The 21,550-nt window shown below is 46.0% G+C and overlaps 1 protein-coding gene across 1 annotated transcript in view; it reads right to left on the bottom strand.

Annotated features, from left to right (window-relative positions):
* The window catches only part of RAMP1 (receptor activity modifying protein 1), a 117,092-nt gene that overhangs the window by 73,063 nt on the left and 22,479 nt on the right, over positions 1–21,550 (bottom strand). The window contains exon 2 of the mRNA XM_029068435.2: positions 5,772–5,910. Coding sequence (XP_028924268.1) covers positions 5,772–5,910 — 139 coding nt within the window. The remainder of the gene's footprint in view (positions 1–5,771; positions 5,911–21,550) is intronic.

Here is a 21,550-nt window from a genome sequence, read left to right as displayed (position 1 = left end):
GCTTGCCTCAGGTGCCTTCCCTGTCCTGGCTGAGGGGAGATGGTCCAGATGGCTCTAGCCTTGTTGGGGGAGCTTTCATCAGAAGTAGTTTCAGATAGTGGGCTACCCTAAGACAGGGAAAAATTAACCATCAATCAACCAATGCTATGTGTACTGAACTCTCACTGTGTGCAGAGGACAGTACTAAGCATTTGGGAGTGTACTACATGGGAGTTGGTGGATATGAAGTTTACAGTATAGTAGGGGGAGACAGACATTAAAATTTGTTACAAATAGGGGAAGTGGCAGAGTATAAACATACGTACATGAGTAGGATGGGGTGAATATCAAATTGCTTAGGGGATACCATCGTAAGTGCATAAGGAACACAGAAGGGAGACTGAATAGGGTGGGGAAATGAGGGGTTGGTCCGGGAAAGCCAAGGGATGGTCCAAAAGCCATGTAGGCTGTAAACTCATTGTGGAGCAAAGCACAGACCTAAGCCAAACTCTCTGTAAAAAGCTACCCCTACCCGGCTCAGCCTGACATCCCCTCAGGGTGTGCTAATGCCAAGACCAGGACTCTGGACATCGCCTTCTCCAGTGGGCATTTTCAGTGGATTCTCCCTGTCTCCAAAAAAAAGCAAATAGAATGATTTCAGGAAGCACTTGGGGTAGGAAGGGAGAGGGGAGCCACTATTTAGAGAGTAAACGTGGACTGCAAATAGCAGCCTACCGCAGAAAGAAACAGCATGGCTTAGTGGGAAGAGCACGGGCTTGGGAGTCAGAGGTCATGGGTTCTAATCGCAGGTCTGCCACTTGTCAGCTGTGTGACTTTGGACAAGTCACTTAATTTCTCTGTGCCTCAGTTACCTCATCTCTAAAATGTGGATTAAAGACTGTGAGCCCCACATGGGACAACCTACCTTGTATCTACCCTAGCACTTAGAACAGTGCTTGGCATATAGTAAGAGCTTAACAAATACTATCATTATTATTATTAGAATCACAAATTAGAAGACAGACTCCAAAGTGGGCACACGATGGCCACAGCCCCACACAAACACACACACACAAGCAGAACTTTAAAAAGAATGACTGGTGGAAACATCATCATAAAGATGTCACTGGCAGGATTACCTGCTCTGCCTAGGGGCCTGGTGCCCTTCTCAGTGCCCCTGACACTTCCCACAGCCACTGTCTTTCCCCAGTGGCTGTTTAACTCCTCCTCCATATGCTTTCTGAGGACTCCAGGCTCAAAGACCCAGACCCTCCTGCCTCCACAGCTTCCTCCTCTTCCTTCTGCCCCTCGCCCTTCCCAGCCAATCATGGCTCGGGAGCCAAGGTGAGCAGAGAGGTGTCCCAAATGGAAACAACTTCCCCTTGTGAGCAGATCAATAGGTAGATGTATATATGAAAGTAGACAAAGAAGCAGTGTTGGCCCAGTGGATAAGGCAGACTCCCGAGCAGGGCAGAATACCCCCCAGCAGACCCCCAAGGCAGGGCAGACCCCTCCCCCCCCCCCCCGCAGACCGCCTCCCAGCAGACCTCCCACCTTCCGCCCCCCAGGCAGGACAGAACGCCCCCCAGCAAGACAGACTGTCTCTCAGCAGACCTCTGAATGGAACAGATGGCCCCCTCAACAGATCCCCCCTGGGAAGGGGGCAGACCCTCAGGCCTGGTAGAATGCCCCTGGAGCCCCAAGCAGGACAGACACCTCCCAGGAAAACCTTGGGCAGGGCAGACCATCCCCCCAGGACACCTCCAGGAAGGAAAGACTGATCCCAGCAGACCCCCAGATGGGGCAAATCGACTCCAAGTGGAACACGGCTTTTACCCACCCTCCAAAGTCAGAGCAGCATGGTTGCCATTTCCAGAAGCCACATTCTCTCCTACCCTTTCTGTTTTTGCATGACCTTGCCTGGGTCTCTGCAGGATTCAATCTCAGAATCCCCAAGAATCAGAAGTGAAAAGAGACAAACACAAGGAGGGTGTTTTCTGTGCCCAGGATTGCTCCACCCACTGTCGCTTGGTTTTCTGCTGGTGTGTAAGATCAGATTTGATTATGATCTTGAAGTCAGAGAGAATGGACACCTGACAGGATGCTCCGAGGAGAATCCCTCTCTACCTTGATCTAATGTAGAATAAATGGCAATTGATTTGCCCACAATGATTCAAGCTGGCAACTTAGCAGAAAACTGCAACATCGCAAAATTGTTGTTCTTAAAAAAAAAAAAATCATTACAACTAATTAGTGTAGTCACAAAAGTGCCTCCTGAAGTGAAATTAAGAATAATGAATCAACCAACCAAATAAGAGGCGGACATCTTTACACTGGAGCACTACAGCTTGAGACTCAAGACTTGCTCAGCACACGCGGGAGGAGCAGGATGGCCTAGTGGAAAGAGCATGGGCCCAAAAGGCAGAAGACATGGGTTCTAATCCTACTCTGCCACTTGCCTTGGACAGATCATAAATTCTCTGTGCCTCAATTTCCTAAACTGTAAAATCTGTTCTCCCTCCCACTGACACTATGTGCTCCATGTGGGATAGGCCTATGTTTGTCTGCATAGTCTCAATTTATCCCAATGCTTAGTACAGTGCTTGGGGCATAATAAGTGCTTAAAAATACAATTGTTATTTCAAGTAGGAACCGTCCCCAAAAGCTGCAAATACAACTGAACCCCCGAAAAAAAACCAGTAGAAATATTTTCCTGAGAACAGAAGTCGACATCGACCATCCACTGGTGGAGGAAAGGGAACCATATGTCCTTGCTCTGGGAAGAGAATTGCTCACTTCTACGTGACTTCTAATTCTGTTGTACTCTCCCTAATGCTTAATACAGTGCTCTGCACATAGTAAGTGCTCAATAAATAAACCAGCTGATTGATTCTACCAGCTAAGCTTCCTCTTCTCGGAAGACAGAGTCCCAAGAGGGAGTTTGGTCTATTCACTTCATTCCCCCAGTACCTGCATTTTCCCAATCTTAGAACAGTTCTTTCTGCAGAGAAGCATCAAGAAAATCAGGAAGGAGGCACTGGCAGTGGTAACCAGAATGCCCTAATTAAGGGGAGACTGGTCGGGGAGGGGACAGCAGGAGGATGGTGGCTCCCCATTCCCAGCCTGGCCCCAGCCAGCAGTTAGTCATTCAACTATATTTATTGAGGGCTTACTATGTGCAGAGCACTGTACTGTTTGGAGAGTACAATATAACAATATAGCAGACACATTCCCTGCCCACAATGAGCTTACAGTCTAGAATTTACAGAACTCCCTGTAAAGCACCCTTGGGAGACTTCCTCTCTGGCCCATCTGCCACCTCTGAGGGAAAACAAGAGAGGAACCATTGTCTATTGATCAGAAACTCTTCACAGGGACATGAGATTGTAATAATAATAATATTTGTTGAATGATTACTATGTATCCAACATTGTACTAAGCGCTGGAGTGGTTACAAGATAATCGGGTCCCACATGGGGCTCACAGAGAAATTATTGACCCAAAGTCACACAGCAGATAAGTGGTAGAGTGGAATTAGAACCCGGATCCTCTCATTTCCATGACGTAATGCTGCTTGTCTAGTTAAAAGCTACCTTCTCCTACAGCAAGGGACCCTGACGCAATTCCCACAAAAGGCAGCAAGTATGACCAACAGCCATTTTATTTTATTTTCAATATTTTATACCAAAATGTTTTTAGTGGAAACTCCCATTTCTGAACCTCCCTGTGGCCTGGAACATCCCCTCTCTTCATATCCAACAATTACTCTCCCCACCTTCAATGCCCAAAGCCATCCTAGAATGTCACACAGCACAGACACAGTCAACTAACACAGTTCCCATTCAATAAGCAGAGAAACTGAGGCACAGAGCATGGACCCTTCCAGCAAGAGTGTAGTGAGCATTCCTCTTAGAAAGCAATGCTGAATATTTGCCAACCTTTCTGAATGCTCTATTAAGCAGGATGGAGTGTTCAGGACTTAGTTAACAAGGCCACATTGCTCACACTCCAGGAATAAAAGGTTTCTTTCTCTGATAGAATCTCTGCAAAGAGGACTTATTAGTCTTCTAGACTCTAACCTCCTTGTAGGCAGGGAACATGCCTACTAACTCTGTTGTACTGTACTCTCCCAAGCCTATAATAATACACTGCTCTGCACTCAATACATGCTTGATATCACTGATTGACGGCTGAAGAGACATCTGTCTGAAGCCCCCTTAGATTATAATAATGTTGGTATTTGTTAAGCGCTTACTATGTGCAGAGCACTGTTCTAAGCACTGGGGTAGACACAGGGGAATCGGGTTGTCCCATGTGGGGCTCACAGTCTTCATCCCCATTTTACAGATGAGGGAACTGAGGCACAGAGAAGTGAAGTGACTTGCCCACAGTCACACAGCTGACAAGTGGCCGAGCTGGGATTCGAACTCATGAGCCCTGACTATTGGTCTAAGGGCCAAGGTCGTGTTGCTGCCAACCAAAAATATTTTAAAATTGCATCCCTGGACCATCTCCACCAACTTTCCAGTCTCACAAGCCTATAACCTTGGGATTATCCTCTACTCTCTCTCATTCAACCCACACTTTGAATCTATCACTAAATACCGTCAGTTCTACCTTCACAAAAATTGCTAAATATTGCTAAAATCCTCCCTTTTCTTTCCAACCAACTAGTACCACTTTAATTCAAACACTTATCCTATATCCTCCCTTGATTATTGTATCAGCTTCTTTTCTGAGCTCCTTGCCTCCTGTCTCTCCCCTCTCTAGTCCATATTTCACTCTGCTGCCCACCTACCAAAATGTTTCCTACAAAAATGTTCAGGTCATATTTCACCACTCCTCAAGAACCTCCGATGGTTGCCTATCGACTTATCGCATTAAACAGAAATTGCCTATCGCATTGCCTATTGCATTAAACAGAAACTCCTTGCCATCTACTTTAAAGCACTCAATCACCTTGGCCTCTACTACCTCACCTCACTACCTCCTACTGCAACCCAGCCTGCACACTTCACTCATCTAGTGCCAACTTCCTTTATCTATCTCACTGCTGGCCTCTCGCTCACATCCTGCCTCTGGCCTGAAACACCCTTCCACTTCAGATCTGGCAGAAAATTATTTTCCCCATCTACAAAGTCTTATTGAAGGCGCATCTCTCCCAAAAGGCCTTCTCTAAGTCTTCGTTCCTTTTTCCCCACTCCCTCCTGCATTGCCCTGACTTGCTCCCTTTACTCACCATCCCAGCCAGCAATATCATATTGATTGACCTTCTCCACTTCCGGTCATTTCAACAGCAGCAGCATCTCCAAATAATTCAACTGTGCGGACCGGTTGCACTGGGGAGGTTCCATGGGTTCTGAACTGGACCAGGGAATCCCAGCAGGGTGCCCGGGGCCAGCAATGGTGGCCGGCTTCCTGGAAGGCCGAGGTCCATCAGCCCGTTCGCACATTGAGACTCTCAAGTTAATTGTGGACAGGGAACATGTCAATACTTTTGATTGATTGATAGAGTGGGAATGGGCTGCCTTGGTGTGGGCAGGGAGGGTGGCTCCTGCAGTGACCTCGAGGGTGGAAGTTCAGTCCCCAGCAAGAGACTTTCGTGCCCAGAGGTGGCAGTAAGGAAGCGGGTGGGCTAGACTGGCACAAACACACTTTTGGGTCAGGATTAGCTGGGGAGTGAGTGGGAGTGTGGGGAGCTTTGCCGGAGCATGCCCACTGCTCCCAGCGGGCAGGGTGCATCCTGGAATACATTTCAGGACATTCGCAGGAGGTTGCGGTGGAGCACTTACCCCAGTGTTTTCCCCCAGTCGCACCACAGTGCCGGCCCGATGGCATCCATGTCGAGCTTGAACTTGGAGAGGCACAGGTCATCAATCAGCTGGCCATAGTGGGGTTCGTGGCAGGCAGAAGCCGCAAAAAAATGGTGGGCTGAAAGGGAAAGAGAGAGAAAAGAGTGTTCGTTAGAATGGCACAACTGTCACCCCGTCCTCCTTCCCCGAGGGCTCCATCTGTTGGGAGAGAGGCCAGCTCCCACTCGGCCTCCTCTCCTTTGGTTATGGACCACAGGACTTCTGTAGGTTCCAGCCAAAGGCCTCCCCTCAGCTCAGGGCTCTCGGCCTCCAAGCACGATTCCCACCCATGTGCTTGTCGACTCCGGTGTGCATTAAATCCCCCGGGGAACAGATGCCATCAGGTGGGGCGCTCCTGGAAGCCTCTGAGAGAGGAATGGAAGCCAGAAATGGAGGTAGAGTGAGTGATGCCGCTGGCTGCCCACCAGCCCCTTCCAAATGGGAGCAAAGGAGAACAGATGGCAGGCTGAAGGATTACAACAACTGGGAAGAGCCCCTGGACACAGGGAGCCTGTCCTCCAGGGAAGTCCATCCTCCCAGGCAGCCCATCATCCCAGGCAGCCTGTCCTCCAGGGGAGCAGTTCTCAAAACTGCACTGAGACTCTAGTGGGAGAGACTGGGAAAAGGGAGAAAGGACAGAATGCCAACCAATCAATTACTGTGTGCAGAGCACTGTACTGAGACCTGGGGACAGGGGCAGAATTTCAGGTGGCCAAGGTGGACCAGGAACAGAGATGGGCCAGGGAAGGGGTTGGGAGAGATGCTGTGAACAATGAGAAGGGAAGCACAAAGAATGGAGGACTACAAAGTGGAGGGGACTGACTGAAGACAATCAATCAATGGTATTAATTTTTTTTTACGGTATTTAAGTGCTTACTATGTGCCAGGCATTGTATTAAGCGCTGGGATAGATACAAGCTAATCAGGTTGGACAATCTGTGTCCCACCTGGGGCTCACAGGAGTAATCCCTTTTTATGGATGAGGTAACTGAGGCAGACTCTTGCCTGAGATCACACAGAAGACAAGTGGCGGAGCCCAGATTAGAATCCAGGTCCATGCTTATTGAGCACTTACTGTGGGCAGTGCACTGTACTAAGCACTTAGGAGACTACAAGAGTTGGTAGACACAGTCCCTGCCCTTAAGGATCTTAGAATCTAGTGTTTGGAGTGAAGATTGGCCCTGTTCCACCCTGGTTTCAGGAAGGGGCTGCCACAGACTCTGAGAAGGGACCAAGAAAGGTCTGAGGCCATTTAAAAAGTGGCAATGGATAACAATAATATTAGTAATAATAATCTTAATATTTGTTAAGGGCTTACTATGTGCCAAGCACTCAATAATTCAAACAATAGCATTTGCACTGCACTAAGTGCAGAGATATATACACAAGATAATCAAGTAGGACAGTCTCTGTTGCACATGGGGCTCACAATCCAAGTAAGAGGGAGAACAGGTATTGAATCCCTGTTTAACAGATGAGGAAACTGAAGCACAAAGAAATAACTTTCTCATAGCTACCAAGCAGAGGAGTGGTGGAGTTGGGATTAGAACACAGGACCTCTGTCTCCCAAGCCTGTGTTCTTCCCCCTTGGAAAGTGCAGGACTTTATGACTCATGTGACTGCAATATAGGCCTGAGTGTGGTAGGGGGGTGGGGAGGGGGTAATCATGGGTGGATAAAGTATGAGAACCACTGGTTTAGGAAAAAAACAGAGAGGCCTCTGGGATCCCTGAGTCTCAAAATAAAACCAACCACCACATCAAGCTTATCCCTGGAATCCTTAGAGGAGATGTCTTCCAGACCACTTAGAAAGAGGACTCGGGCTGGTGGGCATGTCTGACTGGGGGCCTCTGGAATTCCTGCCCCCTAGATGTTTGAAGAAGCATTTGCATCTCTCCTCCTCCTCTTCTTCGGATCGTATATTTGGCTATTTAAGCCTGCTTGTCTCTCCCATTAGATTGCAAGCTGCATAAGGGCAGGGGTCACATCACTTCTATCAAATGTCTCCAAAACACTTGGACCAGTGCTTGGTATCCAGGAGGTGGGGGGTTGGGGGAGAGAAGGGAAAGAAGGAGGAAGAAGCAGAGATGGCAGAAGAGGAGAAGGAGGCAAAGGCGGAGGAGGAGGAAAAAGAAGAGGAGGAGGAGAAGATGAAGGAGGAGAAGGTGGTGGAGGTGAAGGCAAAAGAGGGTAGTCTAGAAGGAGAGAAAGACATTAATATGTATTATGTGCTGAATATGTATTTAAGTGCTGAGGGGTTGGGAGTGGAGTGACTATTAAGTGCTTCCCAAGAATACAGGTGATGCAAAGGGAGAGCAAAAGAGTGGGGAAATGAAGATTTAATCAGGGAAGGCCTCTTTGAGGAGATATTATTTTAGCAGGGCTTTGAAGATGGGGAGAGTGGAGGTCTGTCAGATATGAAGAGGGAGACTGTTCCAGTCCAGAGGGAGGACATAGGCAAGCGGGTCAGTGGCTAGACAAGACCAAGGTACAGTGCATAGGTTCGCATTAGAGGAACCTAAAGTGTGGGCTGAGTTGTAGCAGAAAATCAGTGAGGTAAAGCAGAAGTGGGAGATATGATTGATTGCTTTAAAACTGATAATAAAGAATTTCTCTTTGATGTGGAGAGCATGAGTAGCCATGGCAGTTTTTGAGGAATAAGGAGACTTGGATTGAACTTTAAAAAAACAAGAAAGAGAGAAAAATGATCCCAGCAGCAAAGTACAGTTTGGGCAAGAGAGGAAAGACACAGGAGGCAGGCTGATGCTAAGTGCTTAGGTCAGTGTGGTAACAGTTTGGATTGAGAGGAAAGGGAGGATTCTAGAGATGTTGTGGATTCTAGAGAGTTGTGAGGGTAGAAACAAGAGTTCATGACAGATTGAATATATGGGTTGAAGGAGGGTGATAAGTCAAGGATAATGGCACAGTTACAGGCTTGTGAGTCATGGGGGATAGTGGTGCTGTCTACAGTGATGGGAATGTCAGGGGAAGGGCAGGGTTTGGATGGGAATATGAGGAGTTCTGTTCTTGGATATATCAAGTTTGAAGTGTAGGGGGGACATCCAAATAGAGATGTCCTGAAGGCAAGAGTAAAGGCAAATTTTCATAGGAGAGAGATCAGGGCTGGAGAAATGGGTTTGGGAATCATCTCCATATAGATGGGAGTTGAAACTGCTGGAGGAAATGAGCTCTCCGAGGGAGTGGGTGAAAATGCAGAATAGAAGGGGACCCAGAACTGAGCCTTGAAGGACTCCCACAGATAGGGGATGGGAGGCAGAAGAGCCTGAGAAAAACACTCAAAATGAGCAGCCAGAGAGATAGGAGAAGAACCAGGAGAAGACAGTGTCAGTGAAGCCAAGGTTGGATAATGTTTCTAGGGGATTGGAGTCATTGACAATGTTGAAGGCAGTTGAGATGTAGAAGAGGATTAGGATGGAGTAGAGGCCATTGGGTTTAGCAAGAGGGTGGTCTTTGGTAGAGAAGGCAGTTTCTATGCAGTGGAGGAGGTGGAAACCAGATTGAAGGGGGTCAAGAAAATAATTTGAGGAGAAGTGTTACCTAGAAAGATTGTTTCTGCCTTGGGTGATCCCCTGCTTGATGTTGAGAGTGGTGGGTTCTAATCCTATCTCCACCACTTGTTCATTCATTCAATAGTATTTATTGAGCGCTTACTATGTGCAGAGCACTGTACTAAGCCCTTGGAATGCACAATTCAGCAACAGAGACAATCCCTGCCCAATGACGGGCTTACTGTCTAATCGGGGGAGACAGATGGACAAAAACAAGACAACAATCACGATAAATAGAATCAAGGGGATGTATACCTCATTAACAAAATAAATAGGGTAATAAATATATATATAAGAGAGCACAATGCTGAGGGGAGGGGAAGGGAGAGGGGAGGGAGCAGAGGGAAAGAGGGCTTAGCTGAGGGGAGGTGAAGGGGGATGGGGGAGGGAGCAGAGGGCGGAGGGGGAGCAGAGAGGGAGCAGAGGGAAAAGGGAAAGCTCAGTCTGGGAGGGCCTCTTGGAGGAAGTGAGCTCTCACTAGTCTGCTGTGTGACCTTGGGCAAGTCACTTATCTGTGCCTCAGTTACCTCATCTGTAAAATGGGGCTCAAGACTGTGAGCCCCATGTGGGACAGGGACTGTGTCCAATCCGATTTGCTTGTATACAACCCAGCGCTAAGTACAGTGTCTGGCACATAGTAAGCACTTTAATACCACAATTATTATTATTATTATTGTTATCAGTGGCAGGAGAGGGAGGGCAGAGGATGGCTAGTTTTTCGCTACATCTGGGATTTGGGAGCAGGGGAGGGCAGTCCTGAGACATGGAGAGCCTGAGATGCCACTGCCCCAGGGCTGACTTGAGGACCTGGGTTCTATTCCCAACTTCGCCACTTGTCTGCTATATGACTAATATTAATTACTAGTATTAAGACCTGAGCACTGAGTGAAGGTGAGGCACCAAGATCTGGTTCAGGGGGGCAGAGCCAGAGTCCCCGCTACCACAGGGCTGAGCACTGGAGAGCAGGAGGGTAGGAGCACTGGGGAGTGAGAGGGAAAAGAGCACTTGGGAGAGGAGTGGAAGGAGGTGCCCGGGAAGGGTCGAGCCAAGCTCCACCAGCCCCTTGACCCCAGCATGCATGGAGTGGAGGGAAAAAGGGTTGAAGGGGAGCTGGAACCAGGGGTCCAGCCTCGGAGGGGGATAAAAATAATAATAATAATTGTGGTGTCTGTTAAGCACTTACTAATGTGACCCATGTCATTTACGTACATATCAGTATTTTATTTATATTAATATCTGTCTCCCCCTCCACACTGTAAACTCGTTGTGGGCAGAGAATGTGTCTGCTATATTGTTATATTGTACTCTTCCAAATGCTTAGTACAGTGCTCTGCACACAGTAAGCGCTCAATAAATACAATTTACTGACCGCCAAGTACTGTACTAAGCACTGTGGTAGACACAAGCAAATGGGGTTGGACACAGTCCCTGTCCCACATGGGGATCACAGTCTCAATCCTCATTTTACAGATGAGGGCACTGAGGCACAGAGAAGTGAAGTGACTTGTCCAAGGTCCCACAGCAGACAAGTGGCGGAGCCGGGATTAAAGCCCATGACCTATCTCCCAGGCCCATGCTTTTATCCAGTGGGCCATGATGCTTCTACATGGCCTTGTATCCCGGCCATGTGTTGGCAGCGAACCCAGGATGGCAGATTCCAATGTGTCCCACCAGGAGGCATGGACTCCGATAGCAGCCATCACAGATTGTTGAAGGAAAGGACTGATGGGCCAGCAACCGATGGAAGGCCAAAGACAGTTTGTGCCAACATGACTGTTTGGGGGAAGGAATATGTAAATTACCAAAACAATAAAAGGCCAGATTTGTGGGCAACATATGCTCAGTACCTGGAGCAGCAGCCCTGGGCAGAGAACTCCATGGAAGGAGTGGGATTAAAACCTCCTGACTGGGAGCAGGCTGTGTCCCTGACTTCTCTGTGCTGTACCCTTTTAGACTGTAAGCTCACTGTGGGCAGGGAATCTGTTATATTGTTGTATGGTACTCTCCCAAGTGCTTAGTACAGTGCTCTGCACAAAGTAAGCGCTTAATAAATACAATAATGAAAGAATGACTGTAAGCTTGTTGTGGGAAGGGAATGTCTACCAACTCTGTTATATTATACTCTCTCCAGCTCTTAGTAGAATGCTTTGCCCACAGAAAGCATTCAAATACAACTAACTGATGGCAAGAGCGAGTGGAGGCAGTGGGTATAAGAACTCATCTGAGCAGTTTGGAAAGGACCGATAGGAGAGAGATGGGGGATAATTGGAGGGAGTCTTAGGAGTCAAGGGAGGGTTTTTTTGGTTTTTTTAAGGATACGGAAGTGGTTGAAGTTGGTGGTCAGGGAAGATAAAGGATGTGAAGAGATGAGGGATGGAGTTGGGAGGCATAGCTTAAGGGGGTAGATTTTGAGAGGAAGTGGGAGATCTTCCCTTGAGATACTGCTGGGAAGGATAGGAGACTCAAAGAGATGGTAAGAGGAGGGTAGGACTGAAGAGATGCAGGTGACATTTTAGGAAGACCACGCCTGATATTTTCAATTTTATCGATGAAGTACTTAGCCAGGCCAGATGGTGGAGGTGATGGGGGCTTGAGGAGGAAGTTAAATGTCAACACTCAGAGTGTTTCCATTCTACCCACTAACATCCAAATATGAAAATCAAGGGATCCAAGGCATCAAATAAATAAGAAGTATATTTGAGTATGTCCCCTGGAGCTTAATCTAATAAGAGAATGTCATAGGAGGAGGAAGCGCTCTAATAGGAGAGGAAAGGACCTGGGTTCTAATCCCAGCTCTGCCACTTGTCTGCTATTTGATCTTGGGAGATCACTTAGCTTCTCTGGGCCTCAGTTACCTAATCTGTAAATTGGAGATTAGGATTGTGAGCCCCATGTGGGGCATGAACTGGATTCAATCTGATTCGTTTGTATCTAATACAGTGTCTGGCACATAGAAATTGCTTAACAAATACTTTTATTTAAAAAAACAAAAAACCAACAAAAGAAGGAGACCTGAACAATTTGAAAATCTGGGTCAGTGACCTTAGGTGACAAAAGCTATATGTATCATCTGTGCTAGAAGACCTAGATGAATCACTTTCCCCTCCTGATACTCCCATCCTTTTCCTCCTACAGCCCACTCTCTGACTAAAGGAGACAGATTGGATTTTGAAGATAGGAAGAGCTGTGGTCTGGTGGCTTTAAAGGGAAAGGGAATTCCTGGCAGAAGTGGGGGAGTAAGGGATCAAAGGCCCAAGTGTTCAGAGGAAGCACAGTAAGACGTTTGGCTTGGGAGGAGCAGAAGGGGAGTCTGGAATGGAGCAAGTGGTCTTCTACTCTTAAAGCACTTGACATTCGCCCTATTTGCCCCTACAGCACTTAGGTATATATGCATAATTTTTCTCCTCCAGGAGACATTCCCTAATTAATCTCCTCTTTTTCAGGTCATGCCAAACCAACAACAAACCTTAGCACTTATATAACTACCATTAGGCATTTAACTTACCTCTCAACTAATGTTAATTTCTTTTTTAGGGGGTGGGGTAGTTATTCTGCTATCTACACTTAGAGCATTGTTCTTTCTACTGCTCCAACTTTTGGTAAATAATCAAGGCCTTTGTCTCTCTCACTTAGATTGTAGCTCCTTAGGGGCACAGTGTCTTGCTTCTACTTTTATTGTACTCTCCAAAGCATCTTTAACAAGACTCCACTGTACAAACATTGACACTTTTTCATTATTCACGAATCTTAACACAAAAGTTTTGTGCAAACGAAAACATGTGAATTATGTGTTGAAACAGACCGGAGGGGGCAGTACTTGGTCCAGGAAGGTTTCCTGGATGAGGTCGCATTTCAGTACAGCAGCAGGTCCATTCTATTTTTAATAAAGAAATGCCCCCAATGTTCTTACGAAACCCATTTCAAGGCTCAATGAAGCTTGCTGACTTTTTTAAAAAATGGTATTTGTTAAGCGCTTATTGGGTGTCAAGCACTGTTTTAAGCAGTGGGGTAGAATGAAATTAATCTGATTAGACACAGTCCCTGTCTCACGTAGGGCTCACAGTCTAAATCGGAGAGAGAATGATTTAATTTCCATTTTGCAAATGCAGTACCTGAAGCACAGAGAAGAAGTGTCTTGCCCATGGTCCCACAGCAGACAAGTGGAGTAGCAGGGATTAGAACTCAGATCCTCTGATTCCTATACCCATTCTCCTTATACTACCCCATTTTGCTTCTCTACCATTCTCCTTTTCCTCCTTTTCTGCTTGCCCTTAGTGGAAATGCAGAAGAGTTGTTCCTCTTTCCCAGGGCTGCTAATTCCCACCTGTGAAACTTCCTAGCGCTTAGTATAGTGCTCTGCACTCAGTAAAGGCTTAATAAATACTATCACAACTACTACCTGCACTACAATGCCAAATATACTTGAAAACCAATATGTGGTCAAACTTACTCCAAATTCTCCAATCTTTCTGCATCACCAGTGAACATTTACTGAGGAGCCCATGGGAAGCAGAGAATCACTCAAGGTGATAGATTGGTTTTAACTACAAAGTGAAGGAAGAAAACTATATTTAAAGATTAATCCCACTGTATTATTGAAGATACCACTAAGAAAAAATGCAATGGAGAGCCCTTTTTGAATCGTTCCAGAGGGCAAATTGAACCAGTAAATACTAATGAATTAGAGAAGTAACATGGCCTTGTGGATGATAATAATATTAGTGTTATTTGTTAAGTGCTATGTGCCAAGCTCTGTAAACTAAGCGCTGGGATGGATATAAGCAAATCAACTTGAACACTGTCCCTGTCCCACATGGGGCTCATAGTCTCAATCCCCATTTTACAGATGAGGTGACTAAGGCCTGGAAAATTGAAGTGATTTGCCCAAGGTCATCCAGCAGACAAGTGACAGAGCAGGGATTAGAACCCATGACCTCTGACTCCCAGGCTCGTACTCTATCCACAGGGCATGGGCCTGGGAGCCAGAAGGACCTAGGTTCTAATCCCATAATTTCTCTGCTGGGTGACCTTGGGCAAGTTACTTCAAATCTCATCACTAGATGCAAGTTTTTTTCTGTCTTTTGGGTGCTGATGGAATCAGAATTCAGAAGTCACTGCTAATGATCAATCAACATCACCAATGGTATTTACTGAGTGCTTACTATATGCAGAGCTCTGTACTGAGCACTTGGGAGAGTATGATACAGAGTTGGCAGACACATTCCCTGCCCACAAGGCGTTTACAGTCTAGAGGGGGTGATAGACATCAATATAGATCATTTGTAATATATTATTTAAATACATGGACATAAGTGCTGAGGGGTTGAGGGTAGGGTGAATATCAAATGCCCAAAGGTCACAGATCCAAGGGCATAGATGATGCAGAAGGGAGAGGGAGCCAGGGAAGAAGGGGCTTAATTAAATGGGGAAGGTCTCTCAGAGGAGATTCATTCAGTAGTATTTATTGAGCGCTTACTATGTACAGAGCACTGTATTAAGCGCTTGGAATGTATAATTTGTCAACAGTTAGAGACAATCACTGCCCACTGATAGGTTTACAGTCTAATCAAATGACCTTAACAAAGGTTTGAAGGTGGGGAGAGTGGAGGGCTGCACTCAATCACCTTGCCCCCTCCTTCCTCACTTCACTGCTCTCCTACTACAACCCAACTCACATGCATCGTTCCACTGATGCTAATCTTCTCACTGTTCCTCGATCTCGCTTGCTCGTTGCCAAACTCTTGCCCACATCTTACCTCTGGCATGGAACACCCTCCCTTCTCATATCAGACCAAAAAATGTTCTCTCCCACTTCGATAAGGTACATCTCCTCCAGAAAGCCTTCCCTGACTGAGCCCTCCTCTCCCACTCCCTTCTGCACCACTCATTCTTGCTTCTTCATTCACCCTCCCTCCTTTCCTACAGCATACATATATATATCTGTATACATAACTGTAATTTATCTATTTATTTATACTATTTCCCTCTCTAGACTATGAGGTCTTTGTGGGTCTGGAATGTGTCTGATGTCATACTGTATTCTCCCAGGTGCTTAGTAGTGCTTTACACACTGTAGGCGCTCAATAAATACAATTGAATGGAGGGGGAGGGAGTCCCAGGCTATGTAATGTGAACATGAGAAGGTAAAGTAAGGTCATTACTGGATCTCCAACAGTGACCTGAGGACGTTGGAGGAACTAGATGAAGGTTGTCCCTTAGACATCCATCTTTGTGTTTAATCTGCTGCACTGTCCTCTCCCAAGCACTTAGCACAGTGCTCTGCACATAGTAAGTGTTCCATAATTACCACTGATTGATTCACATCTCCCTTTAAATTCCTAACTTTCCTTTCTTGCATCCCATGACAGACACTTGTCAATGAACTTATCCAAGCACCTCTTCAACCTGGTGAGAATGAGTTTCATGTGTTTACCATCAGCTAAGTGAAAAAGGGTTTCCTTGTTTGTGTCCCGGACCCACCCCCCTCCACCGAGCCCCAGCACTCCCATACTGGTGCCACGGAATTTGGGGAACATCTCCAAGTTCACCCTGTTCTTGGTAATTGGTTACGCAGTATGGCGTAGTGGATAGAGCAGGGAACCGAGAGTCAGAAAGTCATGGGTTCTAATCCCAGCTCTGCCACTTATTTGCTGTGTGACCTTGGGCTAGCCATTTAACCTCTCTGTGCCTCAGTTCCCTCGGCTGTAAAATGGGGTTTGAGATGGTGAGCCCCACGTGGGACAGGGACTGTGTCCAACCTAATTTTCTTGTATTCACCCCAGCGCTTAGTACAGTGCGTGGCACATAGAAAGTAAGTGCTTAACAAATACCACAGTTATCATTATTATTATTTTTAAAATTTCCATTCATGTGATGAGCGCCTTATTGCCCATTGGCCTTTTTTATGGTATTTGTTGAGCACTGGGGTAGATAAGCAGCATGGTTCTGTGGAAAGAGCCAGGGCTTGGGAGTCAGAGGTCATGGGTTCGAATCCCAGCACTGCCACTTGTCAGCTGTGTGACTGTGGGCAAGTCACTTAACTTCTGTGCCTCAGTTACCTCATCTGCAAAATGGGGATTAACTGTGAGCCTCACGTGGGACAACCTGATTACCCTGTATCTACCCCAGCACTTAGAACAGTGTTCTGCACATAGTAAGTGCTTAACAAATACCAACATTATAATCAGGTTGGACACAGTCTCTGTCCCATTGGGATCATAGTCTAAGTTGGAGGGAGGAGGATTCAACCCCCATTTTTCAGATGAGCTGAGGCACAGAGAAGTTAAGTTACTTGTCCAAAGTCACACAGCAGGTAAGTGGTAGAGGTGGAATTAGAACTCAGCTCCTCTGCCTTCCAGGTCTGGGCCCTTTCTACTAGGCCATGACTTCAGCTCATTTCCTGAAACCCAGCAGGGTCCTGCAAATAACATGAGTCCGGTATTCTGGGCAGAATCTAAACGAATATAGAAAGCAGATAAAACATAGAGAGTGCCATCAGTAACCACATTTATGTATATAGGTACATGGGCCACCACACCTGACATCTAGGATTTGATTTTTTTCATTGAAAAGAAACCTGATTAAGTTCTGTACAGTGAATAGCATCATCTTCCTTATGAAGCACATTTCATCCTGAGTTTCCCTGGACACTACACAAAGAGAAACCAGGACAGAGGGGCAAACTAACCCACTCAAGATTAGAGCATCTCTGCTGGAATGGTAGGGAGGGAAAAATTGGGTAATGGAAATCTACAGGAAATTCAATCATCTCATTCCAGTCAAGAATTTCCTCTTCCTCTAGTAGGGCAGCTAGTCACTGATGGTTCATGCAGATACCTGACAGACCAATGACCAAGACATCCCACGAGGGGAAGATAATGTAATATACTTCATTTTGTGGAATCCCTCCATGGCTTTCAGAATCCCAAGTGTTTCTCTGAAGAGATCCCTCACCCACCCCCTAACTTGCTCCAGAGCCATTACTCCCTTCCCAGAATCCTCCGAGCACAGGCACTGCTTCTGTTTGCAAAAGATAAAGTAGGGACGGGCTCTGTGCTTAAAACAAAAATACCAGACATAAAGGTGTCTGGTACCTTCCATATGCTGGACAGAGGTCAGACCAGCCAGATAAGTGGCCACCTCATCCTGCAGCCTATTTCAGATTTCGACCAGGATCTGTGTAGATTCATTTTGGTTGTCCCTTTTCAGTTTTGAGGTTGGTTAGAGCATGACATGAACTGTCAAAGCCTCACACATGCTAAAGCCTGGGACAGTAAGAGATTTCAGGTTTCTATTAAAAACAAAAACAACAATCACAGCTAGAAATGTCCAGGGGAGAGTTGAAGAAGAGACCCAACCAAGTCCATATCAGACAAACTCCTTTCTTTTAAGGCACTCTCAATCAGCTCTCCCCCTTTTATCTCACCTCATTGATTTCTTACTACAACCCAGCTCACACACTCTGCTCCAAGGTTCACTGTACCTCGATCTCATTTTTTTTTTCTAAATGGCATTTAAGCATTTACTATGTGCCAGGCACTGTGCTAACCACTGAGGTAGATACAAGTTAATCAGGTTTGACACAGTCCCTGTCCCACAGTCTTAATTCCTATTTTACAGATGAAGTAACTGAAACAAAGATGAGTGAAGTGATTTGCCCAGGGTCAAACAGCAGACAAGAGACAGAGCCAGAATTAGAAGCCAGGTCCTTCAGACTCCTAAGCCCATGCTCTATCCACTAGGCCAGGCCAAGATGCTTCTCATCTCACTGCTAACCCCTTGCCCACATCCTCCCTCTGGCCTGAAACTCCTTCCCACTTCATATCTGACAGACAACCACTCTCCCCATCTTCAAAGCCCTAGAGAAATATCTCCTCCAAAAGGAGAAATTACAGGTGGATTCTGCATCCCTTAAGCACTTTGATATTGACTCCACCCACTAGTTCCACAGTATTTGTGTACATATATATCTGTAATTTCTCCAAACACCAGTCTCCCTGTCTAGTCTCTAATTTCCTAGTCGGTACAGATCATCTTTACCTATTTTATTGTACCGTAATCTCTCAAGTGCTCAGTACAGTGCCCTGCACATGCTAAGCAACTCAATAAATACCACTGTTTGAATGATTAACTTCTCACTGTTACCTTTAACTTAGTTGATACATTCTGGTCATGCACTGGGCAGAGCAGTATAATGACCATGATAATGTTTGCAGGGTATTTTGAGATCTGCAACTATAGACCCTGTCTCAAGGCCAGGGTCCTCTCCTCCCCTTCTGCACTGATGAGCACCCAAGGTCAGTCAGGATCCTGGACCAATGACCACACACTCTTTGTCAGGGGTTCAGATGGCTCCGTCACTCCTGCTAAAGGAAACATTTCAGCCTTGATAGCTTTCCCCCTCCATGGTCCACGGAGAGACAACAAAGGCCAGATACATCAAAAGCCTGCACTCATATCTCATTCATGAAAAGTCTATCAGCTCAGGGGAATGGCAGTGCCATGAATGGTAGAGACAAAAGAAGAAAAGAGAACATCTTTTAAGAGCAAATTTAAAGGGCAGAGGAAAGCAGAAAACAGGTTCTATCCAAACAAGTTATTTTGGGTAATGCAAGCAGACAGATAAGCAGATAAGGTTGAGTAATGTATGACCAACGTGGCCAATCCCAATTCTATTTTGCTAATCTACTTTTGGAGATCTGAGAATATAGATCCAAATCAGTGCAGGTATCCGGCTTTCTGCGAAAATGGTCTGTGTAGGCCGAACCTTATCTGCTGAGATTAGGATGCTGGGAGGACTAGCTTCAGAGAGTTGGCCACCCCAGAGAAGTTAAGTGACTTGCCTAAGGTCATGCGGCAGGCCAGGTAGAGCCAGGATTAGAACCCAGGTTCTCTGACTCCCAAGCCCATGCTCTCTTTCCACCAGGCTGTTTCTCTCCATTATGTGCTCACATGACATTAAGCACATCTTGTGGAAGTCTGCTTAAACTCCTAAATCTAGAGTATTTCTCCTGAGGGATTCCTGACCCCACCCCTGGGTTCCAGAGTTACTGAATCCACTCCCATCTTCACACAGGTGTTGCTTCTGATGAGCTGCACATTGTTTAAAATCTCTTAAACTCAACTGCTTGCCTCTGCCCCAGGATGGTGTTCCTTGAGACCACTGCCCCTCTCTCAATAACTGGCTGAAATCAAATTACATGGACTCCAGTGACTTAAAGACATCTGTCCTCGGAAGTCCTCGTATCTAAAAGGAACCTAAAAAAAAAAGAACAACTGGTCCATGACGTGTTGCTACAGGGGAAAGTTAGAGGTGTTTGATTGTTCATCCCTAACCAGGACAACATCCATTGCACAGGATAGATAGATGGATGGACAGAGACACCATTGTTCTGACCTACAAATGGCACTGCCAATATGTCATATCAACTCTGATGTATAGAACCTCTCAAGACTGTAAGCTCCTTGTGGGCAGGGGATGTATCTACTAACCCTGTTATATTGTACTGTCTCGAGCACTTACTACAGTGCTCTGCACACAGTAAATGCTCAATACCATCAATAGAAGATGTGAGTAGGGAACATGTCTACCAACTCTGTTAAATTGTACTCCCTGAAGCACTTGGTACAATGCTCTGCACTCATTAAGCGCTCAATAAATTAGTGATTGGCATTTTGCGGGTTTGCCCACTGATTATATAATAAGGAACATTCTCAAATTCAACTCCTGCTGGTTGCCCACCCAGTGAAGGCAGGGAAGGGGAATCTGGTAATGGTGGCCTAGTGACTAGAGCATGGGCCTGGGAGTCAGAAAAACATGGGTTCTAATCCCAGCTCTGCTACTTGTCTGTTATGTGACCTTGGGCAAATCACTTCATCTCTCTGTGCCTCAGTTACCTCATCTGTAAAATAGGGATTATGATTGTGAGCCCCATGTGGGACAGGGACTGTGTTCAACCCAATTACCTTGCACATACTCCAGCACTTAGTACAGTACCTGGCCCACAGTAAGCACTTAACAAAAACCATAATTATAATTATCACTGTAACCAGTATTTTTTCAAGACCTAATTTTGGTGTGTAAAGATAAAGTACAGGAAAAGTACAGCTCTTAGGTATCAATGATCTCAGTTGTCCATGACCTCCAAGGGGCAGTTCTGTGGAATGTCTGGGAGCCAGTGATTTGTTTGTTGAAGGACATTAAACAGTAGTTCTTCTGAAAGATTACTTTCAAATAAAGAGTTATTGTTTGGATAGGAGAAAGGGATAATCTGTTAAACTCATGATGCAGAAGGGATTGTCAGTGGTGGAGCTCTATTCACTCGATTCAATTGTATTTATTGAGCACATGCTGTTTGCAGAGCACTGTACTAAGCGCTTGGGAGAGTGCAATACAACAGTAAACAGACACAGTCCCTGCCCACAGTGAGCTTACAGAATAGACGGGGGAGGCATACATTAATATAAAAAAAATGTACAGATATGTACATAAGTGTTCTGGGGCTGGGAGAGGGGATGAACAAAGGGAACAAGTCAGGGTGATGCAGAGGGTACTTGAAGAAGAGGAAAGGGGGGGTTTAAGTCAGGGAAGGCCTCTTAGCCACACACACCCACACAGATAAAATTTCATCGTCAATAGTATCATTTTTCAACCCACAAGACAGCGTGGCACATTCTTTCTACATACATATGTATGCCCTGAGAGGTTTATTCTTCTGGATTTCCTTATAAACAGAAAGGGTCTCAGATACCAAGACATGCTGGAAAAGGCTGGGAATGATTGGTGCTGGAGGGTGAAGAGGCTGAAATTCTGTTCCTCTGGCCACAGTAGCCTATTGATCTTTTTGTTTTGATTTTTGGACTTGCCCTTGTACTTAAGCAAGAAGCAGCGTGATAGGGAAAGGAGAACGGGCCTGGGAGTCATAGGATCTGGGTTCTAATCCCAGCTCTTCCACTTACCTGCTATGTGACTTTGGGCAAGCCATTAACTCCTCTCTGCCTCAGTTCCTTCATCTGCAAAATGGAGATTCAATACATGTTCTTCCTTCTCAGACGGAGAGTCCCATGTTGGAGTCTGATTATCTTAGTATAATGCTTGGCAGATGGTAAATGCTTAAATAACTTTAACTATAAATCAATCATATGAAGAAAG

The sequence above is a fragment of the Ornithorhynchus anatinus genome, chromosome 7, assembly GCF_004115215.2.
Source record: "Ornithorhynchus anatinus isolate Pmale09 chromosome 7, mOrnAna1.pri.v4, whole genome shotgun sequence".
Classification (NCBI taxonomy): domain Eukaryota; kingdom Metazoa; phylum Chordata; class Mammalia; order Monotremata; family Ornithorhynchidae; genus Ornithorhynchus; species Ornithorhynchus anatinus.
The sequence above is the reverse complement of the archived record's forward strand: the minus strand, read 5'-3'. Positions and strand labels throughout refer to the sequence as shown.